Source organism: Streptopelia decaocto (assembly GCF_964273445.1).
Source record: "Streptopelia decaocto genome assembly, chromosome: 3".
In the NCBI taxonomy this organism is placed as follows: domain Eukaryota; kingdom Metazoa; phylum Chordata; class Aves; order Columbiformes; family Columbidae; genus Streptopelia; species Streptopelia decaocto.
Window position 1 is genome coordinate 89,051,489 of NC_138656.1, and position 25,537 is coordinate 89,077,025.

A 25,537-nucleotide genomic window follows, 5' to 3' on the forward strand; every position below is an offset into this window, starting at 1 on the left:
CAACACAAAGGGATGTTAAGTAGAAACAGATTAGAATAATATTTTTTTCTGTTAATTTCCATATTACAATATTACAAAAATAGTAATATGATACCATGAAAAGCTATATTAAAACCAAAATATATATCAGTCTGGAGTTCAAACAATGCAGATGTATTTGTTGTTTCCTAGTTGATTTAGGAGAACAGTAAAAGAATATCTTTCAGCAGTTTGCCAAATCATACACTTGCAGAGATTTAGAGGGTACAGATTAGCAGACTAGTCGGGTGAAATCATTATTCCTAATATTAGTGAAAACCAGACTGAAGTAGTTTAATTTGCGTACGTTTTATGTTCATCCAGAGTAAGTTGGAACAATGCCAGTCTTACTTGAAAGACAAGCTTTTAAAGATTCCATAATCTATTTGAAACAATCAGTTCTGTCCAGTTCTTCCAATAACAGTTTGTTAATAAAAACTTCATTATATCGGAAGGTTGTCACAGAATATCTAAGGTATACCACATAAGTAGTATGTCTAGATGTTCTCATGGCACTGCATCATAATCTTGTGGCAAGGATTGAAGCATCAATCAAGTACATCAAAAGATTCTCTATCCACATGGGAACCCTCCCGCTGCCCCAGAGGTCACCTCTTCGGTTAAGAAAAGCGCCTATAAAAAGAGGCGAATCCATTAGACAAAAGAGTTACAATAGCAGCTGATATTTTTCAAATTCTGATCTTCTGTCTTTGACAAGTAATGCCCTTCGACAAAAACATAGTTCTGAATGGAACAGATGAAAAGTATATTTTCCCCCTATTCTACCTAGAAGTATATTAGATACGAAGTTTTCTTATTCCCCATCACTAAAAAAGTGGAACCAACAAGGAAAATTTAATAATTTAATAACCAAACTCCAAGCAATCTCTGGACCAGGATTCTGAGATATTGGAAGAACTACTATTTCTGTAAATTCTGCTAGTACTGAAGCCAACTACACATAGCTGCACAAGCATGACAAGTATGCAACTACATTTACATCTTAGAAGTTCTGGACTTTAAAGACAGTTCTAACATATACCCCCTGCTCTAGACAAGTGCCCTCCAGGAGTTTTAGTAGAGCTTCCAGTCCCTTTGGAAAACAGCAGTTCAGAAACACAGTTGCAGACAAGCACCTGTATGCATTAGGAAGACCTTCAGAAGCAAAAGTAACTAAGGAACAAGAACTTGCTGAACAGAAGTGAAGGCCACAAAACCAGTTCAGGAAAGAATACGTGGCACTGTGAAGTACAAAATTCAAACTTCAACTTGACCTTGTTACAGAAAAATAATACAAAGATTTCCTATTTTTTTTTTTAATTTTAGTTCTTTCTAAACTTTTAATGACGTTTTAAAAGAATAATACGGAGCTGTTTTTTTAAAGTTTAGATTGATTTTAAAGTTACGTGTATTTACTTACCCATAGTTACAAGCAAAATATTTTCTGGTTTAACTGCAGGTTCTTCTCCCAAAGAAAAGAAAAGAAAAAACAAAACCAAACCAAACCCAACCCTGAACAGAACAACTTACTGCTAAGTCAAGAGTGCCAACATAAACAATCATAGGATTTTTCAGATAGGATTTTGCTAGGCGACGAACACCATCAGGCCAAGTAGCACTGAACAGGAAGTGAAGAGGAAAACAAACGTGTGAGAATAGAGTGCAAAACCTTCTCCAATCCATTAATTTCATCACATTCTTCTTTTATTTCTTATACACCAGTGAAACACTTGAGTAAGCAATAGCCGTAGTGAGCTTATATAATATTTAGGAATAATCTTAAGAAGTTATTAGTAAACAGCACTCAAGCTTTTAAGATAACTTTCTAGGTTAAAAGTGCAGGCAACAGGTATGGAGACTTTTGATGAAGCCAATAGTGAGTTTAGTAGTTCAGTGATATCTAATAAGCAAGCTTCTAATCTCTGTTTATCTCTAAAATGATGGCTCCAATGCAAAACACAGTAACAAAAATTATTGGTGGGATATCCTATTGTTAAGATCCCAAAAGCTGCATAATTTCAAAATTAATCCAGGTACAGGCTAGCACAGATATTGATCAGAAGGTTAGGATACACATTTGGGTCCCAGACAGAGGTAAAAGTCAGAATTTCAAGTTAATATGGCAAATTCTAGCATTCCCAGGACACCTTCCTTTTTGGTAAGAACTCAGTTCTTTTTACTGTTGATGTAAAACATCACAAAGGGGGTAAGAAATGAAAATAAAATCCTTGAATGACTCATTAGGACTGACTAGACAGAGTCAGAAAGAAAACTGATGTCATTCCCATCTAGGCTAGTAAAAATCTTAGTAAAACTGACACATTTGTTTTGAAGTTTAGTTTTCAATAACCTTACACTTCCAGTTTTCTAGTACTGCGCACTATTACGTTCACATACCTTGTCATAACGGTTTGTCTGTCAGGCCGCACGTCTAGTAGGATCTTCATTATCTGAGGTTCAAATCCCATATCCAGCATTCTGTCAGCCTCATCTAAAACCTGCTCAGAACAAGGTTATTTGTTGTGTCTAGTTCCTTAGATAAGGGTTTCAGCAAGACATTACATAGTAGACCACTTTAATAGTAACAATTTTAATTGCAGAATGCACTCCATAGTGTATTGCAAAACCTGTTGAACTTCTATTTCACCTCTTCAATTTCCTTGAAGCTTTTTCATTTAGTAATAACATTTGCAGACAGAACAAGAAAATCCGTGGCACCTTTAAGAGAATTTAAAGACAATGAAGAAGAAACAACTGTTTGTTTGAACAATAATTTGGTTCGTGCCTAAACCTAAGCACAGAATTAAAAAAAACAAACAACAAAACAACAAAATCAAAAGCAACCAAACCTAGGGGGGACACGACCCTGCACAACACACTTTCAACAATAGATTTTTTTGTCATTTCAAGGAGAAATCTCATTTCTACCTTGTTAGAGATCTCATACAAGACCAAAATACCAGTTATCAATTTAGTTCCTCATTAGAGGAAAAAAGACAGACTGTACACTTTGGCTGACACTAGGACACTGCAGAACTCCCAGAGCTCAAACTTATTTCATCTGGTAAAAAAGCCAGAAGTGAACAAGTGAGCTGAAGGCCTGACTACAACTGTTTGGAATTTATTTTTTTTTTCTTTTTTAATATGCAAGCACACTTGTGAATGTTTTGGAAATTTCATTAACTACTTGGATTCTAATACAACAGTAAGGCTGAAACATCACTGATTTTAAATACAGTGTTGGCTACTACACCTCTATCAGCAACAGAAACTTTCTAAGCTATCAAGCACACTGGTACTTAGCTGGAAAAGGAGAAGAGAGCATGTAAGTATGTGTCTTAGATGGCTCAGAGTAGCTGAAGTTTACTTTCCTTATTTCTGATAGCTGCTTAATAAGGAATAAAGGCTGTAATGGATATAACATAAATATTAGCACTATTTTTTTCCAAGAGCTTCACAGCCAGGTCCTGGTTTGTAGGCTAAATCTCCCTCCAGGTTTCTTGTTACATACATATATTTACCTGTTTGTAAATATTATTCATTTCAGTTCTACTACTTAGCAAGAAATTCTCACAAGCCAGTTCTTCAGGTGAATATTATTTTCCTTCTTCTGTTTTAAATCAGTTATTGGTAAGTTTTACACTTTTTTTTTTTTAATTTTAAAAGTAAAAGGACTTGTCCAATCTATATTCTACTTCCTGATTTACATACTTTTTTTTAGTATACTCTTTGCCCTAAATGCTTCCCAATTATTCATACACAAGTCCAATTTCCTTACTTCTGACACATGAGCATATGGTCAAAAAAAAAAAAAAAAAAGCACTCAGATTGCTGACAACCGAATACCGATTTACACTGAACACAGCAAAACGGAAAGCAATATTCAAATGACTTGTATTGTAAACAATCAAATGGCCATATATGACAGAATTTCCCACTCTTTTTTTCTGAAATAATGAAAACCAGCAGTCTATCTTGAATAAACATGTTCCTAAAAATCTGAATCAAGACTGCAACTAACTTGATGGCACTGTCAGGCAAGACAAACTCTCTGCCTCCAATTCACCTTGTCTACAGTGTATATTCAAATATAACTAACTCTAATGGAGGTGCTTTGTTGTCGTTGTTGGTTTTAAACCCACAATTGCACTCCAGTCTCTGACCCTGGAAGTACTTTGAGCAACTACATGTTACTCTTCTACATGAGTCTACTTCCCTGTTTTCCAATATTTTTTTCCAGATGGCAAAATTTCTAATGATACTACAACACCAGAGGCCTTGCCAGTAAGCTCACAACTACTACTAGAATCAGCATAATGTAACAGCATAATGAGTGTTTAACCCTTAGAGGGGAGTGGGGCTGGAGATAAGGAGGGGAAAGCAGGCCAAATTGTCAAACTGGGCAACAAGACCAGTTAAACAGACAATTCAGAAATAATTTGAATATATGAAAGTATTTTACAAAATAGCAACAGTTTAAAATGTCCAGCACAGCAAAAAGCAAGAATGAAGACATAAGCTTTCATAATGTTTACTTGGCTGTTTTCCCACTGAGATCAAAAGAAAGTCACTCAAATGTTTAATTATCTAAGTTCTTGCAACTCTGCACAAGTTCTAATAAGAACTTGAGTCACTGGTAACCTTTAAAAGAAAAGGAAAAATCAACTTAGGAAAGGCATTTCATCCATTAATAACTGATCCTGACAAAATTAACTTTAAAACAGCAAACTTATTTATATGAGATAACAATTTCGAATTTTTAAAATGCTTCCTGTGCTAAAAGCCTATTTTATTTTCTAGGGACTATTCCACATCTACAATACAGTTACAGCGAGTATGAACCATCCCTCCAACATAAATCTCAGTGTTAAGATGTAATTAAGACTTAAAAAATGTAAAGACAACTTAATTAAAGCTTAAGTTCCCACTAAGTCAACCATTTCCCAACTGGTGTATTAGTCATTCCATATCAGCTACTTGCCAAGTATGTTATGCTCTTCAAATTTATGAAGTTGTTCATTTGAAGATCATTCAGTCTGCCAGGAGTAGCAATAACAATATCCACACCTTTGGTAACCACGTCTATCTGTCCTTTTCGGTCCCCACCACCATATATACAAATACTGAAAAAAAAATGTTTTACAGAAGCAGTATATTAAGGTTCAACTAAAGTCAATCTTTTTCAAATAAATGCCACCATGTTGCTTCATTTTAAAAAGTATCATCTGGTATTACCAAGAGGAAGGAATATAGTAACTGACAGTATCACAGTAAATAATGGACTTAACACAGAATACTCTCTCAACAATTCAGCAATAGCTTGCTGCTGAAACTGCACGGAACGTAATCGTGGCTATTAAGCCACGAGCATGTTTTAGGTTGTTCTGAAAATACTTGCACCAAAAAATAGATTAACATATGAACGGATACATGGTTTTCTAAACAGTACCAACAAACTCAGATGTTTTGCTGTTAAAACCATCAACTCATTCGATAAGGTGTTAGACTTACACACAAACTGAACACACTCTGTAAAAGTCCGTAGTATTTTGGGGAAGGAAACAGAACATGCATTTCAGTATTTGATGACTACAAGACTAATTCTCAATACTGTGCAGTTACCAGAGAGCCCTAAAAGTAAGTTTTGGAGCACAGTAATGTCTGTTTAATACCTTAAATGAAGACCTGCACTCTGAGCATAGATGAAACCAAATTGGGGGAGTAGTTCATACACTAGAGGACCAGGCTCTTACTCAGAAGCTAGAGAAATGGGCTGACAAGAACCCCATGAAATTTAAGAAGAATGCAGATGGAATTACCACATGGCTGAGGGCAAACATGCCAGAAGATGGCTTTGCAGAAAAGACTTGGGTGGGCAAGAAACTGAACACTACTCAGCAGTGTAACCCCACAGAAAATAAATCCAGCTGTGTACTATGGAGTAGGTAGCCAGCAGGGTGAGAGAACTCATTATTCCCCTTTATTCAGTCCTTGTGAGACCACACCTCAAGCATAATATCTGGGGTTTTTTTTACCCCTCATCTCTGTTACAAGACAGACATATCCCACACTGGAGCATCAACTGAGATGGTCAAGAGGATGGAGTGCATGATGTGAGGAACTGGTAACCAGGCTTGTTCAGCCTAAAGTGGACAAGGCTCAGGGAGATCTTATTGCTGTCTACAAGGTGCCAAGAAGACACAGTCAGACTCTTCTCAGCTGTCCACACGGAAGGACAAGAAGCAACAGACTAAGCTACAACACATAGAACTCCAGCTACATAAGAAATAGATCTCCACCATAAGAGCAGTCAAAACAGGAATTCTAAAAACTGAAAATTTTACAACCTTCCCCTCCGCTCTTAGCAAATGCAATTATTTTAGTAGGTGAATTAAGCCACAAGTGGTAGGAAAAAAATACTTAAAAAGCAAGTAAGCAGTAAGATTACCTTTTAATTCCTCTGTATGAGTACTTTGAACACTCTGTCTCTACTTGAAGTGCCAGTTCTCGAGTGGGAGCAAGGACTAACATTCCTGGCCCCCCACGCTGATCTTTGGATCTGCAATAAAGCATCTTTAGAATGTGGGTACATGAGGCTAGGCAAAGTCCATCACATCTGACTTCAGATATTTTTATACTGTTCTAGACTTCCTCAGTACACTGCTCCTAATGGAATCTATGGTGACAAATTTGGTACATATCCCACCAGGTTTAATTCTTTTTTTTCCAATTTATGGTTTATTATCTTCTTTACTAGAAAACCATCACATGGGGGTGGGGGAGAATTACCTAAACAAATCAGACATGTGAGCAGTCCTTACATTGGCTGTGAAGTCAAATGAATGAATCCAGGCATTAAGTACGCTAATGTTTTCCCGGTACCAGTCTGTGCGATGCCAATAAGGTCAATTCCTTGTAGTATAATTGGCCATGCCTGGGACTGACACAAAACAGCAAATACTTAAATGTACTTTTCTCTTAAGCTTCGGTTAAAGAGTCATCAAAATTGAATAAGTACCTGAATTGGTGTAGGCTTTTGAAAACCAACTTTTCTTATATTAGCCATAATATCAGGATAATGCTCAAAGACATCTTCAAATTTACAAACAGGATTGGGAATGCAGCGCTTTTCACCTTCTTTTAAGTCATCACAAATTATATTATTATTTTCTTTCCTGTATAGAAGAAGTACAATTACTTTAAAGTCTCACTACCTGAAAAAGTAGAGCTAACACAAAATACTGCCTTCCCGACTTTTTTTTTTTAAGCTTCTGGAAGAACAAAAACCAAGTTCAGGTTTGCAAATGAGAATTAGAACTATTCTAACTTTTAAGAAAACTTTGCTATAGAAACAATTGTCCTGAAAGCATCAATTACCATTCTTTCTTAAGAATGACTAATTTGAAGTTATATATGGATATTAACATGAACTGCAGTCCTGTCACATCAGACTTCAATTATACTATATTACAAATTAAATAACTGTGTCAAGTTTTTAAACATAAAGAAAACCTAGATATCATAGGAATGGATTGGATGTTTTTGTCAGATCCCTATATTCTGACAAAAGCCTTCCCAAAATATTTTCGGAGTAGCTCCCTGGATGCTCTAGAAAATACATACAGAACAGTTTAGAAAAAATTAACCAGTCAGTAAGACAAGCTCAAAAAAAAAAAAAAGCGCAAACAAAAAACCCAAACCAACCAAAATACCTCCCAAAAGAAACAAACAAAACCCAAACCACAACAACGCACACAAGAAGCTATATTAAAAACTGAGATCCTGATGCTCCCCCCAATTCAGAGGTATTAATATGCATTAGTAGTTTATCTTGATTCCAGTCCTGTACTCTTCTGAAGATTCCCTTCAGCAAATAGGTTTACTTCAAGCAGGGTATGGGCTAGGAAAAGAATGGGTAATTCAACCTCTCCTCATGTTTACATTTTTTTTTTTTTTCAATTACTGCCTTTTTTCCTTAAAGCAAACAGATTAGATGAAAAAGGAAAAACATTCCTTTATCACCCTCAATGCATGTTCTGAACCTACAGAACAATGTTCTGTTGCTCTTGACTAGCTCTAACAATAACATGCACATATACTTCAAGGAAACAGGTGTCAATTCCATGCTGTGCTTACTGTGGCAAGTTTTTTTTGGTGGGCAGGCAGCAGAAAACGCAGACACCATGCAAAAAGAAAAGTAGTAAAAGGTAACACCTCAAGAATGTTCATCAGTTTCATTAGAACTACTGAAAAGGGTTGAAACTGCTACCAGGGCCTGAACAGAATCACTTGAAACAGGTAATTTGCTTTTCTTGCAGAGTAGTGATGTAGACTGCTGGACCAAAATGAGTGGATGCCGTTAACTGAGGTGTGTACTCACCATGATGTCGTTGTAAAGACAAGATAGCTAGACAGACAGGAAGACAACAGCAATAGAAGTTGAAATTTGTTTTGAGGATGGTATTTGACTAAAATACATGGGAAAAAAATGGCAGTCAAGACATATTCAACATGTGACCACTAATATTTGGAAGAATCTAGAAACGTGAACATGCTGTCTCATGAAATGCAAAGAAACAGACAAAAGCCAATGAACTGTCTTGATTTTTTTTCTCTTCTGAAAGTTAACTAGATCAAACACTTCTAGAGAAGCAGTTAATCCCTAAAGTTAGTTTTCCAAGCAACTAATAACACCTCATATATTAGCTATTGTTTAATTCATAAGAAGATCTAAGTTACTACAAGACACTAACATTAACGTTTCTGTCTCAATATCTCATCTCCGATTTTCTGGGTTTTATACCTTAGTAGTGATATTTGCCAAAGAGATGACTGCCTATATAAATGATCTTACCGCCATAGCTGCACTTCTTCTTGTGACATAGATGCAGTCCTTGAGGATTCTCTATAGAAGTTTTTCTCAATTGGAGGCAAGTCTTCAGCAATCAGAAAAAAGTAAACCTAAGTCAGTAAGAAATGCTACAGATTCTGGCTAAGTCTGCTAAAGCTTACGATGGAAATCCCAAACCCCAAACAGTGCCTTGTACTAGGAGACTAGTCAAAAACAGTGGAGGAATATTGTTGTTCGTGTAAAAGATTAAAATTGAGACAAACATTTAATATCTGTGCAAGAACCACTACCCCACATTTGAAGTTCTAAAGTAATTTCTACTACCCTGTTTCCCTGAAAATAAGATGGGGTCAGTATTAATTTTTGCTCCAAAAGATGCTTACCTTTTTACATGTATAGCTGCCTGGACACTATTTAAATTGACTTTTAAAATGAACTGTAACTGGGGCTTATTTTTGGGGTAGGGCTTATATTTTGAGCATCCTCAAAAATCCTGAAAAATCATGCTAGGTCTTGGTTTTGGTGAAACGGGGTAAAATATATAGTGTAATATTTAACAATTCTCAGATTTTTGCTGTGACCACATACAAAACAACAGTATTTTCAAAGAGTGAAGTGGAACTTACTACTCAATTGGTATTGTAAGTCTTCATGCAGCTACCATGGTGTCCACCATGACTGTGCTAACAAATGCTGACATGGTCACTTCACTGAAAATACTTAACTAATTGCAACGCTGAAAGACTCAGTCATCTCAAAGCAAAAATTAAAAGTTTTTAAGCATTCAACAGATTTATCACACAAAACAATAAGTACCATACAATAAAAACTGTAAAACTAACCTGCCCACTTCATAGCTTCATATTTAGCTTTGTTTTCACGAAGAGAGGCCCAGTCAATCACCATTTTGTTTCGGTTAGTTTCAGGCTTGATCATGTCCAAGCTTTTTCCTGCAGAAATAGTACCAAAATGCTGCTGTTTCATGGAATCTGTTGGAGGGTGGGGGAGAGGCCCCCTCCGCTCCCCCACCCCTTTTTCTCTTGTAATGCCTCTTATGTGGTTTTGAATATACATGAAGCATTTAAATAGAAAATTCTTTCCTAGGTTTTAGCCCAAAACATCGGTAAAACCTGTACAAATCCAGTTCTGATAAAAAAGAAGCATTCAACATCTTTAGCTACTCAAGGCTATAAATAAGGCTTGCTGTGCAGCAGGTTTTTCAAAAACTTGTGAACCCAGTAGATGATATGCATACAGCTTTATTTATAACAGTTACAAGAGCAATGTTAACTTCTAAAGGATCCAATGTCACCATTGGATAACGTCTCAGTGTTGTTACACTCTACACACCTTTTTTTTTTTTTTTTAAATGAGGTTAAAACTTCTTGAGAAAGGTAGAAATGGCAAAATAATTATGTATTAGTGGAAAAGCAGGAAACACAGTGAAGACACAGACAAACTAAGGAAGTGTGAACTATTTCTAGCCTCTTGGACCATACTCATCCACTTGCTGGGGCACTTCTAAAATCAAAATTCACTAGTACTCCATTCCTTATTCTAACACTGGAAGACAACTCTCAGATCCCTTCTTCCTCATCAGTGCCTCAGATCGACAACTATGGATGTTGTTTGCCTGTGCAAAAAGTCACTGGCAGCATATCCAAGACAAATACCAACAACATAAGCAGCATCTCAACATACAATCATTAGTTACATATCCATGTAACAGACAAAGTTAACACAATAAAGCCTACTAAAGTGAAGCATGATGTACAACATGAAATCTCAAATGCTAACTTCCCATGAAAGTAGTAAGAAGTCAGCATCACCCATGCTATAATTAGTACATTTGCTCTACAGACTACATTTATAAATATTGCACAGGTACTACATTAAACTATAAGCTACAATTGTATTTTGGGGGAATAAGATTGATAATATAAGAAAGCAATTAGTATAACATTGTGCATTCATTAAAATTGTTGATACCACACAGGAACAGATTTTCATAGAAGTGTTCAAGGCCAGGCTGGATGGGGCTTTGAGCAACCTGGTCTAGTGGAAGGTGTACCTGCCCATGGCAGGGGGGTTGGACAAGATGATCTTTAAGGTCCCTTCCAACCCAAACCATTCAGTTTGAGGGGGGCAACAGTTCCAAGCTCAGAAAGGAAGATGTTTAGATATTTCTGTTTTAAGGTGCTATGCCATTGTCCAAGAACAATGGGAAATTTAATTCATATTGGTAAAATAGTAACAATATAAAAACACTCCAGCAAACTACCAAATACATGGGAAGACAATCCATAGGTTCCCTGTGTCAAAACCAGCTTTTCTTACCTCTCTCAGTCCCGCCTCTAACATAGTTTTGTCCAGATCTTGTAACAGCGTCATCAATCAATATCTTGGCTTTGTTTTGCACAGCAACACTGCCAAAAATCTTTACTTCAGCTTCATAGGTTCCTTTTATAACCTATGTTCGTAAAACCTTATTGAGTTTTTTTTTAATATTGCAAAGATAAACATTGTTTAAGAATGCATCCTGAAAACAATATTTGATTTTTTTTCCTGAGTTTTAACTTATCTTCCCAGGATAAATTCTAAATTAAATGGAAATAAATGCATACTTTAGGAAAAAAAAAAATCAGTAAGCTTTTCCTACTTTCATACAGCATGCAAGTTGCACCCTCAACTCCACTTCCTTCTTGTAAGAGAGTATAATTATTACAGCTCTTGCAACACCAGCTTGCTGCAGTAACTGTGGTTTACATGGAAGCAAAACCAAGTATGTTGCCAAGAGTGTCCAGGCCTGGATGACACACAGCACATGTTACCTTTATCCTGGCACCTGAAGAATCCTCAAGTTCTCTTATTTTAGTTCCGCCTCGACCTGTGACAAAGATACACTGCTGGTATTACAGAGATTTGGGCCAAACTGTCAAAAACCACACCTGGTAACTGTATTTTGGTTGTGAGCAAAACCTGAAATCTGTCTTCTCTGGAGACATTCAAAACCCGCCTGGACATCTTCCTGTGTAACATCATCTAGGTGTTCCTGCTCCAGTGGGGGGATTGGACTAGATGATCTTTGGAGGTCCCTTCCAATCCCTAACGTTCTGTGATCCATATGAGCGCATGCAGCCACAAATAAAAGAATTTGTGACACCAGACTATTGGAAAATGCAGGTAACTTTCTTGGCAATTAACCAAACACAAGGTGCACGCAGGGGGCGGCGCCACAGTTGAAGAGATGGAGCAGCAAAACCAGCTCAAGAGAGAGCCACCCTTCCTCCACCTGACTGCAGTGGGTCTTCAGCCCACTTACAGCGGCCCGGCCACGACAGACAGATGTCAGCCTGACCACTTTGGGGAGGAAAAGTTCAGCTGCCCTGGCAATGGGAGCACTCCACACTTCAGCCAGCACCCTGCCAAAGATGTGAGGGGGTCAGCAGGGGCTGGGGCCCTCGCAGGGCCTGGGGCAGCGCTGCAGCTCCTCGGGGCACACAGGAAGGGTGGGCGCATGAACAGTCTCTCCGCACTGGATTCTCTCCTCCTCCCTCACTCGCGCCCCTCAGCAGGCCAAGCACCCGTGGGTGGGGGTACGGCCGTTATTACCTATAAGAGCCCCGACCAGGGAGTTATCGAGGTGGAAGCAGAGGGGCGCCCCGGCGTCCCGCGTTTGGCCGGCGGCGGCTCGGGGCGGCCGCTGCCGCGCTGCCTCCCTCAGGCCGCGGGAGCCTTCAGCGCCTCGAGGCTCCCACGCCTCCCTTCCGAGACCGGCCACCGCCACCTCCCGCCGCCACTCCATGCTCCTTCGTTCCCCGCTGCTCTCGATGGAGGCGCAGCTCTGCGGAGGGCTCGCCGGCGGCTGCCACACACGCCCGGCGCCGGCACCGCCGCCGGTGCCCTCATCGCTGCCGCTCTCCCAGTCAGACATAGCGGCTGCCGCGCGCGCGGCACATGCGGAGGAACCTTGGCGCGCCTTAGGCTAGCGGCGCGCTTATTGGCCAGGGCGGGACGCTATCTAAGCAGTGATTGGCTACTTCGGAGAGGGCGCTCGGGGGTGGGAGAACCTATGGCCATTCCCGAGGCTGAGCCGGGGCTGCGCTCCGGCGCGGTGGCTGCGCGAGCGCTGGGGAGCGGGCTCCGCCTTTCTCCCTTCTCCTCCGCCGGCGCCGAGGCAGCCCTGCGTGGGCTCCACGGAGGAGCAGGAGGAGGCGGTGTTCTAGGACGGGGAGGGGCAAGAAGTTGGTTCTGGAGGCGTGGGAAGCCCCGACAAGGGGGCAGCCTCGGGCAGCGGGGGGTGAGGGTGGCACGGGGTAAGTCTGCTCGGTGTCTGCATCTTGCTGATACACGCTGGTCTGAATGTTTTACGGAAATCTCAATGTTTAATCTCAAATTAAGCTTTCATGATGATTTAATTACTATGGTTGAATATACTAAAGCTGATACAGTAGTAGGAAAGGAATGAAGAATAGGTGAGTTGAAGGGACTGCCGGAGGGCACTGAATCATAGAATTATTTTGGCTGGAAAAGACACTCCAGATCATCAGGTCCAACCATAAACTAACTCTAGCACAAAGCCATGTCCCTAACAGCTTAAACTATGGGCCTTTTGAACACCTCCAGGGATGGTGACTCCACCACTTCTCTGGGCAGCCTGTTCGGTGCCTGACAACCCTTTCTGTGAAGAGATTTTTCCTAATATCCAATCTAAACCTCCCCTGGCGCAACTTGAGGCCATTTCCTTTTGTCTTATCTCTTGCTACTTGGGAGAAGAGACTGACAATCCGTGCTTGTCCAAGCCTCTGCTCAAGCAGGGATGCCAAAAGCCAGTTGCCCAGCACTGTGTCCAGGTGGCCTCTGAATATCTCCCAAGGGCAGAGACTCCATGGCCTCCCTGGGCAACTTGTGCCAGTGCTCAGTCACTGTCACAATGAAAAAATAGTGAAAAAAACCCCAAACAAACCCTGAGAAAAAACTAACATCACCCACTTCCCCTTCAATCAATTATGTTCAAAGTCTTTTAAATGACCATTTAAATTTGCCTTTTATGCACAGTCCTGTACTCCTATTGCACAGAGGTAAGCAGTGAACATTTATGAATGTACGGATGCACATTGCTGCCTGTGCTGGGCCATTGTGACCTGCAGGGTAACAAAACAGTGAAAACTTCACACTGCTGCCTTCTCACCCTTCCCTACTACCTCTGTGTACACCTTAAGCAAGATGTCCTGGTTTAACGCAAGAGTAAGCATACGTTTGCCTTTTTTCTTGTCCTGTGTTTATTTTTAGGCAGAGCTTTGCACTGTTCACATAGCCTGTGGGTACAAATGGCTGGCACAAAAAATATGCCTTTCTGGAGACGCATCTCTATATTTTAACATCTAGGATTACGTTCATCACAGAGGTAAGGGGTCACCTATACAAGGAAATGCTTTGCTCTGATTTTGCAGCCTCCAAGGAGGCAGTAACTTCACCACAAGGGCAGTCTCTCTTTATTTGGTACTTTACACTCAAATACTAAAGCTTATCTTCAGCAGGACTGCAGGAAGAGCACAGTGAAGAAAGAAGGCTGTAGGTTTGGTGCAGTAGCATTCTAGAGCAACTTTCACGATTAAGCACGGAGAAAAGGGCTTCACCTAGGCTTCAAGTTAAACTGAGGTAGCAGAGGGGCCTTCACTTAGGAATCCTGCTCCTCACACATTCCCCTGGTTGCCGATCCTGAATCAATTCCTGTTTATCTAACAGGGGAGGTAATAATAACTTCCAAATTAATTTTCGTAGAAGTACTGAAACATCTGAAGTTTCAGTGAACTCTGCTGTAAACAGTTACCAGAAACTGAACATATCAGATTAGTTTGTGCATGTTTTATTCTAGCAAACTTCCTTCGTGGTGTTTGGGTCCATTTAATTAAAAAAATACAAAACTTCAAAAGGAAAACAATGAGCGAGTTAATTTTTTTTTTGCCTGATATGTACTTACACTATACAAACATTTATACAAGGGAAAAAAAAACAGTAAGCATTGTACTTTTCAAATCATTTTTATTAACAACAATATGGATTCAACTTTGTCAAGAAGTTACAATTAACATTGTAATGTACTGGCTAATGTCGTCGCAGTGTCAGTGAAAGCAGCCTTCGTGCTTTCTAAGCCTGTTAGGAAACTGGCTTTTTTTCTTTCAAAGTAGTAAAAAATGCTTCCAATAGCAGATGATATTGGATATGTCTGGAATTGACTTATGTGTGGCCACAGCTGAATGAACGGCCACATTTGCATCTAGGTGAATGAACAAGAAAATATTACATGCTTCCACTGACACTGCAGGGGACAATTCTTATTTCAAAAACCAATTAACCTTTTTAAGACAGTGACAGCACTTTGTGTGATGTTGTAATCCATTTGAATTAAGTCGATTAACACACTTGGAAAAAAAAAAAAAGTGAAGCAGAAGTATCTGGGGCAAATTCTTTTCTGACCTGTATTTCATTCAAACCTAATGAATCCAAAAGGATTCATATGAGTCAGGATAAAAGTTGTCCCAGAGAGGCAAGTTCATTCCTGGTATAGGTGGGTTCAGTTCCTTAAGGTGGGTGGAACTGAGCCTGATCATCCCAACGGAGGCTGAACTTCACCCAGTTGGGCAGTGAACTCATTGAAGTCAGTGAAGCCATCCAAGGATGAATTTAGCCTCAGGTGTTTAAACACTTTTTTCGTTCATTTGCTGTTATGTTTTATTTTCCTGCTTACTCATCTTTTCTGATTATTGTTCTTTTCTCTGTGCTTTTTTAAAAATGTCCCTTCTTCCCTTTTTACATCAATACTTTGTGCGTTATTTTTATATAGTCAATGTGACATGGGTAAATTCAGCTAAGTATTAGTTTCCTCAGGAAATAACTGGAATATTACCATTTTCACTTTAAACAGATGCCCAACAAAATAAGGATTTGAATCTGAGCTCCCAATTCAAGAAAAAATCCTGAAGTCCACAGACTGAATGAATTCCATAGAATTTTTGCTTGAGTAAGGATTGCAGGTCCCAATCCAGAAATACTGCTGTACATCAGATGTTCTACTATACATCAGCAATTCAGTATGATTTGACTCGTCACAGAAGAGCAGGTGAATTACTCATCACCATACTAGAATGAGAGCAGTCACTCTAAGTAGGATTATCTCAAAAACATAGAACAACTGTGGGCACTGTGAATGAAAGTGTATGATCTTTGCAATCTTGAACCCTAGGCTAAAACACTATATTAATATTTAAATAAAAAGTATAGATCATATAAGCCAGGACCAAATACAAATTTTTAAACAAATAATAATAATCAAAACTATTCCTTTCAGTTCTCTCTTCAATCAGGTACAAGAAACAAGCTGATCAGAAAACAGTTATTCGAATAAGGCTTAGTTCCTGAAGCTCTTACTTAAGTTCAAATTCTCTCTTCAACAATCCTCAAGTGGATTGTAAATTAGAAAAAAATTGTCCCTTGTCCCTACTCATGAACAATTCTTATTCGCTGTCATGAGCTGGACTTTAATAAGCAGCTCAGGACAAGACTTGAAAAGCCAGACAGCTCCTTCTTTTGTGAAACTAATGAATGACTGTCAATCATGACACTGTCTTTTAAAGAGAGAGCATAGAAATAGGAAACTCCTAATAAGGAAATATGAGCAAAGCTTATAAAACCCCAAACAAACAATTCTTCCTCTCCAGAGTTTAATATATTCACTATTTTTTCTATTCTCTATCAATATTATGTTAAAAAATTCCTATATGATAAGACTTGCAGCTACAAAAATAATAACAGTGAGCATAAAAGAAAAAAATTAGGATTTTAAACCATAATTTGAAAAGATACGATCTTCTGGATTTATTAGTACTTTGTAAAGACATTAAAATTTTCATACATAATTTATAGAACTCATTCTTTTGTGCACAAAATTGTATTAAATAAATTAAATTAAAATTAGAAGGACTCAAGCATGTCATTTAAGGCAAAAATACCAAGTTTCCGTGAGATAAATGATCGGCAAAGCCCGACGCCTGTTTGTGTACGGAACCCGTACCGGCAGGGCCAGGGCTCAGTTCTCCCATCGATGCCTCCTGGGCTCAACGGGGGTGCAGCCACCTGCTCAGGCAGGTGAAGCTGGAAGAGTGGAGTCCAATTAATGATGCCTCGATTAATTGATCTTGTCAAGGAGGGGAGGGGAATTCCGTTACTGACACACAGTTGCTGTGTGTCCTCTGTCTCGCTCCTTAACTGAACCTAGGTGCGGGTTTACGCTTAGGCCAGCGGGAGGCTTTGTATGAAAGGCAAGAAAGGCACCGTAAACCATTAGCAAAAAGAAAGCAAAGCCTAAAAAAAACCCCAAATGTGTAAGTTTTAAAATTTTGGATAGGACTTTAAACTTACAGATCTCTCTGGAAAAACTGCAGACATTCAAAAATAAGTTAATAGTTAAATGAACTGAGATGTGGAAAACCCCTTACTTATCCTCACAAAATTACTGTTGTAATCAGGCTTTAATATGATCAGACTGCACATAAAAGAAGACAGGAAAGAATGTGGTAAATAATATGGCAAATCAGTAGGTGAGGAGATTGTGCTTCGAGGTATCTTTCAGGATTTAACAGCTGAAGTTTGCTCTGGCATAAGCCATGGAACAGAGTGTTCCATCCATGGACCTCGTGTAACAACACAATATATACACTCTACAGTTTGCATTTACTTTCACAGAATAAGGTTATCATGGGACATCCAGGAGTACTTCTGTAAAGGAACTATGGAAGCAGAAATTACAATGGTTTCATAGTAAACAGATCAAGTCCTTCACAATACAATCTACAGCATTTAGCCATGGTTAAGACTGGAGTGACGTTTTGGATGTATTAATAAATATTAAGTTCCCAGCAGGTCTGGGCCTTGAGAAAACACTGCCCTGAGTAAGCTGGCACTGGCACCTCCCTACATTCGGTGTTCCTGCTGCTAGGGGCAAGCTGGGCCCAAATCAGGTTCTCTACGAGCCTGGGGTGCAGGGTGTGGGGGTGTAAATCTGGGGGGAGGCAAAGCACAGAAACCTCCTTCAGCTGGGAAAGCCAAGTCCTGTTTGGGCTCCACAAGGGCTCTAACCGCAGCAAAGCCTGGCTGGGAATGTGCAGATAGACACTGACAGCACTCCCGCCTCACAGCATCAGTGAAGCATAGCGTAGGATGAGGAAAAGAAAAATAAAAAAGGATGTATCAAGCAGGAATGCTCGGTCTGATGTAGGCTTTGAAACTGAAAACTTGGGTGTTAGGAGGAAAGAGTCTGAAGGGCCTTTCTTCGAAAGTTCACAAGAAATGACTGCAGTTGGGACACCGTGTTGAGCTAGAAGAGTGTGAACACTTTGCTCTCTCTTCCCCTTTTATTTAAAAAGCAAACAAACAACAAACAAAAAACCTCTTGCCTTCATGCTTTTTTTTTCCCCCAGTTAGGGTGGTCTTCCCTACTTCTATTTCCATTTCTGATTGCCTACATGGTGTCTTTTTTTTTTTTTTTTTTGGAAATAGCACTCTACATCTCTGACTGACTGGCTGGATTAAAAGAAAAAAATCTCGCCTTTTTATGTTCCTTCTTTTATTTTCTGCAATCATTTCCCTTCCTGCCCATCTAAATAAATTTTTTCTTCATTGATTGTGTTATCTTTCTCTCTTCCATGTTCTATCGTCTTTAGTTTTACTCTAGATTTCAGTTCCTCGTTTTCCCTTCTTTCCCAGCCTTATGAAGTGCTGTCACGGTATCAGGTTGGGACAGTGAGAAAAATTGCCAGAATTTTCACAGAAGGAAGTATTGCTTCAACAATAAAGGCAGCACCTGCTTCCTTCCCTCACCTACTGCTGCCACAAGTTTCAGATTCACAAGATAGCTCCTCAATGAGACTGGAAGAAGGAGAGATTCCCCATGATTTTTAGTGCAGTCACCCAGGTTATCCATTTCGGAGGCCAGCCCCAATCCTTAAAATACAAACTCTTCATAGCAAAATAATGTTCTCTTTATAAAGAACAATGTGATAGTGGTGTGTCAGGTACTTTTGCCACAACACTAAATCACAAAATATCATATGGATATTAACGTACTGGTTTTCAGAGTTAAAAATAACTGATTACTGATGAGCTAATGTGTGTATCTTGCAACTGGCAGCCATTTCTAGTCCCGTATTACAGGTTTCCTTGGTACCTTGCTAGCAGCTGTAGATAGATTTTTTTTTTGTTGTAAACATAAACTATCATCTAAATCAGGACATAATATATATTTAATTAGTTCAGAAGCAAAGTGCTTTAAACCCTATGATTTTTACTTCTGCCCTGTAGAAACGGCACTAGGTCTAAATGCTCAAATTTTTGCTTTTTGATACATCCTGCAGCATTAGCTTTGTAGGCAACTCATCATTTAAACCTACTGTACTACATAAAGCTGCTGTACTGTAGGTGTAAATGTGAATGTTTGCCATCACTTAAACATGCATTTTCATGCAACTAGGAGATATGGGCTCATTCAACTGCTTCTCAGATTCATCCTGATTTTTGTGATTTTATCTTATTAAAAAGGCTTTCAAAACAGTTCATGCTATGATATGTATGACTAGAGGAATGACCCAGCCAATGAAGAAAGCCCACAAGCTGTTATTTAAGTTTGACATGGAGCAGATTGAGTGCTTCTGTACCATCCCCTGGCTTGCAAATGCTTTGAGATGATCTTGATATTCCAGTCCTTAGAGAGTCAGCAGAGAGAGTTGTTTCCACTAACGGGCGCGAGATGGCTTCAGTAGTCTCTGTTCCTGCTTCTGTTTCCAACTCTTCATCAGTTATAAATAGTTTTGACTCCCTCCATTTGGAGTATACATCTTGGCTGCCTCTGGAACTGCTGGAGTCACTGCCAGCAACCTGTACATTCAGTTCTTCTGTTGACTGTATAAGGTTTTGTACAGATAAAGATTTTCCTAAATCCATTTGCACCACAGGTTTAACTGAGAGCAACGGTTCCCCTTCTGTATCCAGACTTTTTCTCCATGTGCAATCCTTTGTCACACTGGGCTGTGCAACTTGTCCATTATCCTTTGATGCAACAAGGCAAGCGGTGACATCGGAAATATTCTCCTGTGTGGTTACAGGAATGATATGAACGGGCTCAGGCCTATTGATATGCTTCATTGATGAGAAAGGTGGTATTTGTAATGTTGTTGGAGTTGCTGGCTTAGTTGCCTGATTTATTTGGTTTGATGTATTATTAACTGTTGCAGGTCCATCATTTGGCACTTGCGTTGCTTGACTATGCATAGCTGGACTAAAAGCATAGTAAGCCTGAGTGCTAAATTCATTTGGTGTCAGTACAAGCTGCAGGCCACGAGGCAGATTGGCACTAGCTGATCTGGGTACACATCCACTCATTTGTGAAGAACTGGACAAGTCTTTGCTGTCGGATGGACTCTGGTAATCAGAAGTCTGCTCACACTCAAAAGCGGGCATTTGAAACGAAGCCAAAGTGAGCGCAGATGCAGATCCTTTCCGCAAAACTTGTTGATAAATATCTAACAGACAGTCCAGTTTTGACTCAATGGATTGTACCTACAGGATGAGAGGAAAATGTTAACATTAGTGCCAAATACTAATTGAAACTATTTGGAACCCAAGCAAAGGGAAAATGTCACTGCTGAAGGGAAAAATGGCAGAGGCTTGGTATATGCTATTGACCCTGGAAAAATAATGTCAAAAGCCATCTAGATTTTCCATAAGCAAGCTGATAAAGGGGAAAAAAATGCAGTAACGTGTGATTTTTCCTTCCTTACTTTTCTATACAGTTAAGGTAATACAATTCATATCAATTTTATTTCAACATGTAAATGAAGCAGATGCTATAAAAAATATTTTACCTGTTCAGCCTTTGGAACTGGCAATAAAATACACATAAGAAACAGAGCAAGACAAAGCAACATAGATGATCACTCTACCTGTTTCTCCACCTTGACTACACGCCCTAACATACTGAGGTCATCAGTTGTCTCATTCTCTGCAGGATTCTTTTCTCTGCTTCTTTTATCTGCCGTGATTTGTCCTTTCCCAAGAATTTGATCAACACTGTAAGAGAAATCAAAAGCTGCTGTGATTCCTGAAAACGTTGATGATATGGAATTAAAAATGAAAATCACAGTATTTCAGAAAAGCAATTGAGAAAGAAGACAAACCTAATTTTATTAACTAAGAAAAATAAAAGGAGTGATTTTTTGAGCATTTGAGACTGCTTTTCTTTTCTGTTGGCACCAGCTGGGGGCCAGAATTTAGCCGTCATTTAGCCCAGAGCCAGGGCTGGACTTGCTGAGAGGGGGAGGGAGGAGGTGGCTTCTCCAGCAGCCTGATGTTGTGGAGGAACAGAGGTACCAGTGCCACGCTCAGTGCTCCTGTCCTAACAGCAGCATCAAGTCCTGGGAAAGCTGTCAGTCTGGAGCAGGAGTGTCAGCTCTGATGCTTGTAATCATACACATGGTGCTTTTTTTTTAAAAAAATTATTATTGCTGGGAACCTATGACATAAACCCCACATAAATACTACACTACCGGTAGTTCCCAATTTCTTTTATGTGAAAAAGAAAGTTTGAGGTGGGAGAAAACCAGTTCTCAATGTCAACCTCATCCTTTTGGCAACCTGCTGACTAAATTCCTTCTTTATGAATGGGCTTTACCTATAAAGGATTACCTTTTCTATTTTTCAGACTTTCATTTCAGGGGACAAATTAGATACATGCTTTTTTGTCTGTTTTTACCCACAGTGTAATTTCTGGCACAGCTGTGTTCACAGAAAGAGAGGCTGGGCTGAAGCATTGATGGCAATTTGTACCCAATTATAGCACAGAAATGTTAAATGTTGCCTATATTCATTATGCAGTGAATGACATAAGATACTTCTGCAGAGCAGAAATTATTCTTTCCTTACCGTGACTGAAGACTCTTAATTCTGCATAACATGTCTAGATGACCTGCTGAATACTGTTCAATGACATCTTTGACATCATATGGACGGAGTGTTTCCTTAAACTTTCTCTTTGCAACATGAAATTTCATAATTCTGTGGGGAAAAAGCATTTCACAGATTAATCTTCAACAGTTGTGAAACAATACAATATATTCCATTGGCAAAATCTGACATCTAATCTTTAAATGTAAAATATTTTCAATACAGCTTGCGCAAGGGAACTTTTCCTTTTACAAAATTGTTCCTGTAAGTACAAATGCATTGCAGCTATCTCTTTGAATTGTTTTTTAAGAGAGATCTAGTAACATTGTTTTATGGACTGCAAAGCGTGTTTAGTTTATCAGTATCCACCTATTTCACCTATTTGGCTTTTTTATGCTAGATGCCTGATATGAAAGGTACTGAAGTACATGCTTAACTTAAACCTGGGTTTAGTCCTAGTGATTTGAGTGCAATAGCCTGTAAGCTACATTTGTGCTTAAGCTACTTCTGTCCTTGTTAGAGGAAAGATTTCTCTAAAAATTGACTATGCAAACATAAATAATTGTATTCTTTTTTCTTTCTTTCTTTCTTTCTTTCTTTCTTTTTCTTTCTTTCTTTCTTTCTTTCTTTCTTTCTTTCTTTCTTTCTTTCTTTCTTTCTTTCTTTCTTTCTTTCTTTCTTTCTTTTTTTTTTTTTTTTTTTCTGGTGCTCATTTTCAGTTATTTTCTTTCAATTTTGTAAAAAAATGAGAGAAGCCAAGGGACCAGGTGTGTTGGCCACACTGGTCTGTGTTACAGGGCTCATGAATCTCCATTAAGGCCAAACTGCTGATATTTGCAATCTATTGAAATTAAAAAAGCAGGGACAGTAAATTGGTATCCTATTCCAAATGCCAATATTTCATGCTAATATATTCCCTCCCTGTTTACTATGATATGTATATAGCAGCTGTAAGACAATGACTTATAATGAAAAAAACCCATGTCTCTCTCCATGATAAAAATAGATTAGTAGTGTTTCAGTAGAATTTAGGAAAACCATACTTTTTATATGATAATAGGTATGTAGAGTCAGATTAATAGTAGGTAGTGATCCTCTACAGATTTCTGTGTCATACATGTCTGTGTCAAATGGTCTTCCAAATAATATCAGCCTGTTCCCACAGTGCTTAGGTTGTTGATATTTCCCATTCTGGTAACTTCCAGCTAAAAATAAGATTGCTTGTCACTGGTATAGAGCTTGAACTATGATTCTGATTGTAGAAATTAAAAATGGAAAAGGCCTATTAGGAGTAGTACATCACCTTGACAGTTCGGGACTGATCTCCATGCAGTTTTAAATATGTCAGATGATGCACTTCCCTCTTTTCCATTATCAGCCAGTTCTACAGACTAATCGCCTTCAGCATCTATTGTAATCTGAAGGCCTCTGAAGCTGGGATGCAGACTTTTTTTTTCTTTTAGCTGTCAAATGATGCCAAGATGTTCTGTTCATAATAGTCTGACAGCACAATCTCCTGGAATCTAGTTCTTTATTCATGTTACAAGAATATAATTATTTTGTTATTGTTCTCTCTGTTTTGGTATTCACAATTTTTTACTTTACTCTCTTGATAAAGTAAAAACATGAAACGCTATTAGAAAAGCAGAGCCAGAGGATTAATAGCATAATTGAAGACAACTGAATTTACCATAGCTGGGTGATTTTACAAGGGAAGAGACAGAAGGCTAATTTTTATTAACAGCCATAGAAGCTTCTTAACCAGTGTGCACAAGTCTTCAGTAGTGCCTTGCGGCTTTGTAACAGCTATTTTGGTTATCAAGGTAGTTTGTTCAGAAGTCAAACACAGGACCAAAAGCTGCACAGCTGTATCAGTGAGGTGTAATTGTACTATTTCTAGTTTAGTTATTGGCTCATCTTGATTAACTTCAGCAGGATTTGGAACAGACCCATATTGCTTACTTCTTTTTGTTGGAATGTACAAAATTATACAAAAACTGCGCAAAAAAAAGAAGGGTTGTAAAAGACTGGCAGTTTAAAAGCCCGAAAGGTAATTAAGAAGCAGGAAACATGAATTCTTTCAGTGGTGGAGCCTAGCAACTGCTTTGCAGTTATTGAGTTCATTTTCCATAGTTATTTACTTCAATTTTAAAAATTCAATTATCTTTCTGTATCTTGAAATAACTATGTAATTGAACTTGACAGTTTTGAACACCCATCCTGAGAGATTATTACATCTACACAGAGCACATTCAAAAGTAGTAGCTGAACTGAGAACAAAAAAGTCTTTGAGCTTCCTTCATTTGTACTTCTGGAATAAAAAGTCGCCTATTCTGGGGTGCTCATGTGTGATGAAAGCAGAGGGTTTGGTTACACGGGCACAGGAGGAAAATGTACCTGTGCAAAAAAGGGAAAATGAGCACAAAGTGGTTTATACCCCAAATATCCGACGCTCCAGCCCTTCACACAAACAGGAGGAGCAGAGCAAACCAAGTCCTGCTTGGTCTGTCATCTCCAGCTGTGCCACACGGGGGCAAACAAGACTCACCGTAAACTGAACAGAGTTTGATACTGCACCACCAGTACTGACCAAACGGCATAACTCAATTAAGATTTAACCCAGAAGAACAAAGCCTGTAGTGCCCATGATTTTTCTTAAAAAACATTATTTGTATTTTTAAATCCCTGTATGCCACGTAGTGAGGTGGCATTTTAAAACTCAGATCTAATGTGACAGATGATACAGGGTTGTAAACGTACTCAGGTCCCAAGTGCGACAATTTTCTGGTGAGAAGTAGCCATAAAATGTAGCTTATTTCAATGATGCATCCAGAGAAGAGCAGAAAAACAACTCTTGCGCTGAATTAGACCCATATATCAGAGTGCCTTGTCTGCACTTAATGTCTAAACCACAGCCCCCCCTAATCTTTAGATGCCCTGATGATTGGTAGAAAGTTAGAGGTCCAATACCAACTTTTGTCTTATTGACCCCTAGCACCCCAAAGCAGCATCCATTTCATTTATCTGTTGTCAAATGCAGGTTCAGCACTGATCTAGAATTACAGTGTTTTCTGAATGTGCAGGTTGCTTATCTTTCCTGATACTTGTTGCTTTTTATTTTCCATTCATGTTGCCCCTTCCACTATGAAAAACTGTTCTGCTTGTCATTAGTGCACTGTGCTGAGACTGGCACCAAGTCAGAACATCTCTAAACCTCCTTGCAGCCTGGTCATGCTCTTGTTATTTTTCTAAACCTGTGTCTTGTCAGTCTTCTCACTATCTCAGGAAGAAATTGAGCTTCATTCTACTGGTATTCAGGTAAACTCACAGATGGTTCCTGCCTTAAGGATTACAAGACAGGTAGGTTGTTTTGCCCATGGCTAGATGAGATGCCCACAGGTTGTTTGGTCCCTCACTACCTCAGGAAAGCAGGTGCACACAGATCTAGTTGTGCTGGTTCCTCTGTCTCTCTACCCTTAGCTTGCCAAATAACCATTCTTCTTGGAAACATGGAGAGGCCAACAGACAAAGGTGGTTGAGAGATGGTTTCACTATGTGCAGGGTGAGTGGGTCAAAATTCTCTCCTCTCTCGGGTGTCGGCCTGGACTAACCCATCCCCTAGCAGCCAGAGACATCATTTCCTCCCAAGCACAGTGCTTTAGTAGCCAAAGA

At 39.1% G+C, this 25,537-nt stretch overlaps 2 protein-coding genes across 3 annotated transcripts in view; both read right to left on the bottom strand.

Annotated features, from left to right (window-relative positions):
* Positions 1-12,803, bottom strand: part of DDX43 (DEAD-box helicase 43) — a gene marked incomplete at its 5' end in the record, with an annotated part of 19,011 nt that extends 6,208 nt beyond the window's left edge. Inside the window, 11 exons of the mRNA XM_082048967.1 lie at positions 1,473-1,636; positions 2,416-2,516; positions 5,000-5,141; positions 6,467-6,577; positions 6,840-6,958; positions 7,037-7,193; positions 8,873-8,954; positions 9,712-9,819; positions 11,207-11,339; positions 11,701-11,756; positions 12,482-12,803. Of these exons, the coding sequence (XP_081905093.1) occupies positions 1,473-1,636; positions 2,416-2,516; positions 5,000-5,141; positions 6,467-6,577; positions 6,840-6,958; positions 7,037-7,193; positions 8,873-8,954; positions 9,712-9,819; positions 11,207-11,339; positions 11,701-11,756; positions 12,482-12,803 (1,495 nt within the window). The remainder of the gene's footprint in view (positions 1-1,472; positions 1,637-2,415; positions 2,517-4,999; positions 5,142-6,466; positions 6,578-6,839; positions 6,959-7,036; positions 7,194-8,872; positions 8,955-9,711; positions 9,820-11,206; positions 11,340-11,700; positions 11,757-12,481) is intronic.
* A 1,925-nt stretch (positions 12,804-14,728) lies between these two features.
* The window catches only part of KCNQ5 (potassium voltage-gated channel subfamily Q member 5), a 287,966-nt gene continuing 277,157 nt past the window's right edge, over positions 14,729-25,537 (bottom strand). For both annotated transcript variants that reach the window (XM_082047469.1, XM_082047470.1), the window contains exons 12-14: positions 21,845-21,976; positions 20,866-20,992; positions 14,729-20,482 (exon numbers count right to left, since the gene is read on the bottom strand). In XM_082047469.1, coding sequence (XP_081903595.1) covers positions 19,541-20,482; positions 20,866-20,992; positions 21,845-21,976 — 1,201 coding nt within the window. In that variant the 3' untranslated portion in view covers positions 14,729-19,540. The remainder of the gene's footprint in view (positions 20,483-20,865; positions 20,993-21,844; positions 21,977-25,537) is intronic.